This window comes from Pygoscelis adeliae, unplaced genomic scaffold, assembly GCF_000699105.1.
Source record: "Pygoscelis adeliae isolate BGI_AS28 unplaced genomic scaffold, ASM69910v1 Scaffold6, whole genome shotgun sequence".
NCBI classification, from domain to species: Eukaryota; Metazoa; Chordata; class Aves; order Sphenisciformes; family Spheniscidae; genus Pygoscelis; species Pygoscelis adeliae.
In genome coordinates this window covers 5,779,109-5,785,951 of record NW_008825075.1, presented here as the reverse complement: position 1 = coordinate 5,785,951, position 6,843 = coordinate 5,779,109, and the positions used below count along the sequence as shown (strand labels likewise).

The window sequence follows — 6,843 nt, the reverse complement described above, 5'->3', positions numbered from 1 at the left end:
AGCTCGGCACACTTCTCCTTGTAGTGCTGGGCATCGCCGGCAAAAGTCTCGCAGCGGATGTGGTTTTCCTCCTGCACGGGGCTGCCCACGTTCTCCTCGCTCGGCCCCGAGGCCGTTGCCCCCTCCTGGGAGTTTTGGCTAAGGTAGACAACAATAATGTCGCCCTTGAAATTCATTACTTGTCCACTTGAGATAAAGGTGGAGTTACTGTTTCCAGTCACATTTCCTGGGGAAAGAGGGGGGAGAAAAGACAACACACGTGATTAATATTTTCCCCTCACGAGATGGACACTTAGCGCAGCAAACTTAATCCGCTGTGATGGCTTTACTCTTGTTCCATTATTTTTCCCCCGTGACACGAGGATGCTCTTCTAATCAATGCCTTCCACTGGACCTTTTCATTATTTCCATTTTTGCCTCCTCAGGACGAAGCCTGTCATCTACAGGGAGCCTGTCTGGAAGGCTTGGAAACATTTTCTCTCTCAATCATGCTCTGGGAAGCAAGAGAGAACACGACTATCTCATGCTCCCCGTGCTGCCCAACGCACAAGCCACGTCCAAACTGCCTCTGCCCACAGTTTGTGAGGAAATTGTCATTATTTCTAATGATAAGTTGCTTTTTTTTTTTTTAAGAGTCCCAGGCATCACATTGGGGGTTTCCCCTTTGGTAAACAATCAATCCCACCGTGTGGGCTAGGTAGCAGGCTTATTGAATAAATACTGAAAGACTTAACGTCAGACCATACAGTCACACAGTGTCCAAATGACACGGTACTCACCTAGTGCCCTCATGGATTTACCTGGATATACGCTGACTCCAGTGGAGAGACAGAGTCTATATTATAGCAACCTAACGGAGTTACGGTTTCAGTCAGTCTGCCTGTGCTTATAGATTTTTCAGTATAAATTCAATCCTTCTGCCATTCAAAGACTTGGTCGCTGACTCAAATGACAGCAGGACCAGGCTCTGCGAATTAATAAACTTCCCTCAGAGCAGAAAGAAAATAACTGAGAGCAAACTTTCAATAGCAAACTAACAAACTTGTTAAAGTTTGAAAATTAAACAAACCGAAGCAACCAAGTTAAAAAAAACCAACCAAACTTCCTAGCCTATGAACACTCTTCCCAAGAAATATTTTCCCTGCTGTGCTTCACTTAATCATTACTTGTGGACTGCTCTGACACCTTTTAGACATTTTGTGCCTTTCCTCATTACATTCCTCAGTACTTGAGATTTTTCCATTTTCATTGCAGTTAAGCATGGCCCAGCCCAGAGAAATGCTGTTTTTCTGCCGGCCACGGGTGATGTTTGCACATCAGCAACGGACACGGGGCTCCAGCTGTGCTGAGTTAGGACCTGTGCCTGCTCATAACCAAGTCTGGGTAGCACTTGAGCGTCTCTCTAATAAACCCCCTCAAGCAATCCTATTTATTTTAGCTAAACCACTGCATTGCTAGCTCTTTGCTTTCTTTCCAAGTGTTGTTGATTAACATGAGGTGTCAATAAGAGTTTTCTCTGCAGGAGCTTTTTCCCTGCTGGTTGCTTCCCCTGTGTTCAACTCGGTTCGGCTGTTTGCCATCAACACAACTGTTAGGCATAATGGGAGTACAAAAATAACTGTTTGCCTTTATACAGATTGCCTGTCACTCGCAAAAGGTGCTGCGGAAAAGTTTACCCGTGCTCAGTATGAGATCAAGAATTTAGAAATGTATGTGACAGTGGGGAGGAAAAAAAAAAAAGCAGATTAACACATTTATAATGTTTACTCGAATGTGGCTGGCAAATCTTCACTGCTTTCTGAAGACACCGTGCTGAAACAAAAGGATATTTGAGGCCCAAAAGCACAGAAAATGGACACAAGAGCTTCCTGGACTGCACTAAGAGATGTGCTTCCAACCTGGAAAGTATAAGGGACACCTTCAGAGGGTAAGTGAAGGCATCATTCTCTGCAACGTTTCAGCCTTTTGATCTCTTCAGACTACCTGATGATATTAATTACAACAACAGATTAATTTTTGTGGTAATTATTCACTAAGAACTGGAACGATGCAGGCGATTAATTTTCTCTGAGACATCTAATGGCCTCTAGGTGGTAAGAACTATTCGTTGCTGCCGAAGTGGGCTGACTTGGGATCTGGAAGTGAAAGACTCTGCAAAAACATTCCTAATCGTGAGTCACCTAAATCTTCCTGCATTCATGCTTTATGCTGTAGCCCTACACATGACTTGAGGTGGTCATGAACCGACGCTTCATGTTCTGACTGCCTCCAGGCTTGGGGGGGTTTGAAAGAGCGCTTGAAGGCTTACCCCCATCTTCGGTGGTGACCCCTGTAAGTGGCACCTGTCCAGAGGTTTACTTTGGTCCTCTAGGGTTGTTTGACAGGAGGGGCAGAGTTTGCAGTTTCTGTTGTCATTTTGAGTGAACCAAAACTTCATGGAATTACGCATGGCCTTTTTCTTCCCATTTTTTCATCCACCCTCTTTTGTACCATTCTGTCTTAGCATGACTGTGTGCAAATTCTGGTGGCTTCAGTTGCTTTGAGAAGCTTTACAGAAAGTTATTTTGCATGCACATTTATTCCATCTGGGCGTTTCACAAGGCCTAGCAAAATGACCGATGCCGTTGCAGCTCCACGTGCAGCCCCAGCGTGGCTGGGGTGCTTCAGTGTGGAAGCTATGGCTAAGCCCTGTCTTACTCCTCATGCAACCAGGTGTTGCCAGCGGGGCATGGCCATTCTGCAGACAGAAAAAAACCTCCACCAGCAAGCCACGTTACCTACAGATTAACTAACCCACACTCTCATACTGCCCACAGCTCAGTCAGTACCTGCTGGCAGCCTGCCTAAAAAATGGCAAATTAGGAATGCTGTATCTGTGCTCAGGTTTCACCAGATGGCACTATAGCAAAGGCACAGACGCAATTAAAATCCCATATAAAGAATTGTGCTGCAGATCTAAGATGGCACTTTCTAGCATGTCGCTTAAATCCAAGCTCTCCTGTTTGCCCTATTGTTCCTTAGTATTTTCTCTTCCTCTTCATGTCAGATTTAGAAAGAAAAGCAGTACTTATGCAGTGCCAAATATGACTTGATTTTCAGTTGTACCTCAGAGTGACCTTCCAACAACAACAAAAAAGGATAATCTACGTTCTCTTTACTACTGCTGAATTTTGTACGAACCAGGCGGAGAAACTGTGTCAGAATTTCAGGAAACTGAAGCACCAGAAAGAGTAACTGCTCTTAGAACGACAAATGTTACACACTTTCAGATTCCCACATGGCATGCATGTTGAGAGAGGAAGGCCTTCAAAAGTGTTGCTTTTGGGCTTTGGCAGCCTGACAAGAATGTCTCCGTAAGAAACTTTAAGGCAGGACATGGTTTTAAAGAAGGGCAACTGCTTATGACTGCTGTATGTATTACAGTAATACTTAGACGTCCCAGTCAAAACTAAGGTCTCATTACGCTTGGCAGTGCATCGACATAAATAAAAGTAGAGCATCTGACTTTAAGAGATTGTAATCTAAAATGACTAATAACACATGACAAGCAGATTGCAGACTTTTATACTGAAAAAAAGTCTGAGGGAAGAAGGTTTCATCCAGAAAAGGCTCATAACTTCCCTTCTGCTAGTTTTGATTCAGTGATTTTCCCACCCCCCGCTTTCATTTGACAATTTTGATATATTTACTCAATCAGTAAATTGGTAGTCAATTAGTAAATCGGCAACAGTGTTTCAGAGTCGTTTAGGGGACAGAGCACTTGTGTATGGAGAAACAATGTCTGTATGAAATTATTTTCAGGTGAACACTTATATCCTAGCAAATTAAAACAAAGAGAAAGAGCTAAAAGCAGAAAATTGAACATAATCTCTTAGACCAAATCGTGGCCACCAGGTTACAGCTCCAGCTGGAGTTTCACTGACTGCCGTACAAATGTAACTGGATTTTAACCTAGTGGCAAAAATGTGCGTGCAGACCGTTGAATGGAAAATCGTCTAGTCAGAGTTATGCATCCTTTCTTGACTCAGCCTCTAGGTCCCTATACTCTCCTCCTTTTAAGTTTTCTCCAATACACACACCTGCTATCACCAAAATACTTAAATAACAGAATTGCCTGGCCTTTGCAGTTGACAGCCAGAAGATGGATACTGCATTGCTGGTTAGATCGGGGCAGGACAATGGTCCCTCACAGCGCTCGTCCTATTTGCAGAATCCACTACAAACCAAACGGCCTTGCTATTTCATTTTTGCCTTTCAGATTAGATTCAGGGCAATTAAGTGAAAAGGGATCATTTTGTTCTTCTCTCCTTCTCCTAAATCAGACCCTCTGAATAATACTGAGCTAGCACAGAGAATAATCTCATACGACCGTGTATGGGTAAACCCTAACAGACTTACCAGATGCTGGAGGGAGGTCTGAAGTGCTGCTGTTTGTCCCTGAAGTGCTTCTGTTTGCGTTCTGGTACTTCATGTTGGTACTATCCGAAGATGCATCTTTCATACCATGATCACTCGCTAGGGTGCTCTGACCAGCAGAGAGAAAATTCAAGCCACAGGTGCAGTGTGCATAGGATCCAGTTTCTGGGGAGGTGGAGGCACTGTCAGCTGCAGCACAACAGGGTTTGCTCCACTTTCTGGGAGATTCCCTGTACGAAATGCCACACCTCACACAGACCTTCTCTGAGTCATAGTTTGTTGCAAAACGATCTGTGTCTTTGCTGCCTGTTTCCTTCAGGCAACTGTGGGCATGTTGGCAAGATTTCTGAAGAAGTTTGTCCGTGGCAGTGTGTGCCCCACCTGTGTCGGAGGAAGGGTGAGAGCCTTGAGAGACTGATATGTCCTCTGTGCTTCCAATCCCTGAAAAGTACTGATTTAAGCTGTCGTTCTCCCCTGCCTCCATTGGTTCTGAAAATGATGACACTGTTTTACTGGCAGTCCGACTCAGTAAAGATAAATAATCAGTGGTATTGAGATCCTTATCCATGTATTCATCTTCTGTGGGAACTGGTGGGAAATGGTCATCACCAGTCCCAGTTACCACAGAAAACTCTTGGAGGCTCCCTCCCGCCTCACAGGGCACCATGCCAGGGCTCCCGTTCCTGCAAGGAGCGTGGCCACTGGTGCAGCACAAGTTTCCAGGGGCAGGAGAGCCAGCGGGGCCCAGGAGACACACGCCTTCAGAGGTGTGTGGGACAGTAGCATTCGTGGTGTTCACGGTAACAAATGCATCCCTTGGGGGCTCCTGAAAGAAAGCCAAAAGAAAAATGTGTTTAATAAATAGATCAGCAGAAGGTTATTTTCTAGACGAAGAAAGAACAGGCAGATCTCAGTTCTTCCTCGGTGTGGAGCTGCTGAGGTTGAGCAGCACCGCTATATTTGAGAGTTGAAGTGTAATTCTGTTCTTCTGTGAAACTGTGACCAGTGATGCTGGGCTCAGTGTTCAGAAAAAAAATCTGGTGGCCTGGGGAGCAGTAACATTTAATTTTGGGAGAGGACTATCCCTCATTCTTAAGAAGGCACTTGAGAGTTAATAAATCTAGAAGGGAGCTACTGTTCCTTACGGACCACCAATAAGACCTACCTAACTGCTTATAAGGTTTGGAAACTCCCCAGATCATCTGTGTGTCCGAAGGGCTGTTGATCTGTGAAGGCCTTACTGGGAGCAGAATCTTTATTATTGGTAATGACTGAATAAAGAAACTGGGTTGATTCAGAGGGCCCAAGACAGGCTAGAAAAAAAGAAGTCATGTGGGCAAGGTTGCTTTAACCTGAAAAATGTTAGGACAACAAATGCAAAGGCTCATGACATCATGTTGCCAGTACTTGTCAAAGTAAAGCTATATTTTTGGTTACAGCTCCACAAAAAAGGGTTGGGAAATACTTCAAGGCTTCCCTTCAGTTCATGCAAGTTGTGCTGTAATGATGTGCCCATGTACATTCATTTGGGAACTGCTACCTTTCATTTCTAGCATCTGTTCAGATCTTCCAGGATGGAGGAGAGAGTGCAGTGCTCCCAGCCGCTAATCGCTGTTGATTCACTCTGCTGTCCTGGAAGATCTGAGCAGCTGCCAATGCAGGAGCTTGTATGAACACTTATGAGACAAAAGAGGAACTGCTTGCTCAAAAAGGTGTGGGGTTTTTTTGTTTTGTTGTTGTTGTTGCAATGGAATTTGAGTCTTTCAATAGCTAAGCTAGACAGAGCTCCTAGGCGGGGTGCTGAGGGAGCGTGCACCTCGGACATCTTGGTCCACATCCATGGTGTGAAGCAGGCAGTGCACATGAACTTGAACCTGTGCCCTCATCTAAGTATTTCAAGCATGCGATCTGGGGCTTTTCTGGAGCAAAACCTCTTGGAAGGTCTTACTTTTTTCACAGCCGAATGGACAAGAGGGATTTCTGTGAGCCCTAGAACTAAAAGGACTCACCGCCAGTTTCTTCATCTGCTTAATGCCTTGCGTGTCTGGCATTCTTGGCATTGCCCCAAATCCAGGTTTCTCCCCTGTGAGGACTCTGGTATGTCAAAAGGTGCAAACTCAACTAAGCTGTTCCTGCTCTTAGGATTTAGAAAGGCTCTCTCCTAGGCAGTCTCAGGTGTTCAGCAACCGGTGGGCTCATGTTTAACTTCCTCCTCATAAATATTTAATCATCACAGAGACTTTTACCACTGTTAAAACTGGCTGAAGCCAGAAAGCAGGTTCAGAAGCTATTTGAGAATGGTGATTTCATACGCCTCACATTTACAGAAAACCAGACTGAAAAAGCCAAAGCTGTAAGCATTTTTTGAGGAAGTCAAAGCTTGCTTTCTAGCCAAACATTAACGTGGAGTCTACTTCAGAAGCAGTG

General features: G+C 44.7%; 1 protein-coding gene across 1 annotated transcript in view; it reads right to left on the bottom strand.

Moving 5' to 3' along the window:
• Positions 1-6,843, bottom strand: part of TNFRSF11A (tumor necrosis factor receptor superfamily, member 11a, NFKB activator) — a 39,127-nt gene that overhangs the window by 9,654 nt on the left and 22,630 nt on the right. The window contains exons 9-11 of the mRNA XM_009326696.1: positions 6,426-6,499; positions 4,399-5,242; positions 4-226 (exon numbers count right to left, since the gene is read on the bottom strand). Coding sequence (XP_009324971.1) covers positions 4-226; positions 4,399-5,242; positions 6,426-6,499 — 1,141 coding nt within the window. The remainder of the gene's footprint in view (positions 1-3; positions 227-4,398; positions 5,243-6,425; positions 6,500-6,843) is intronic.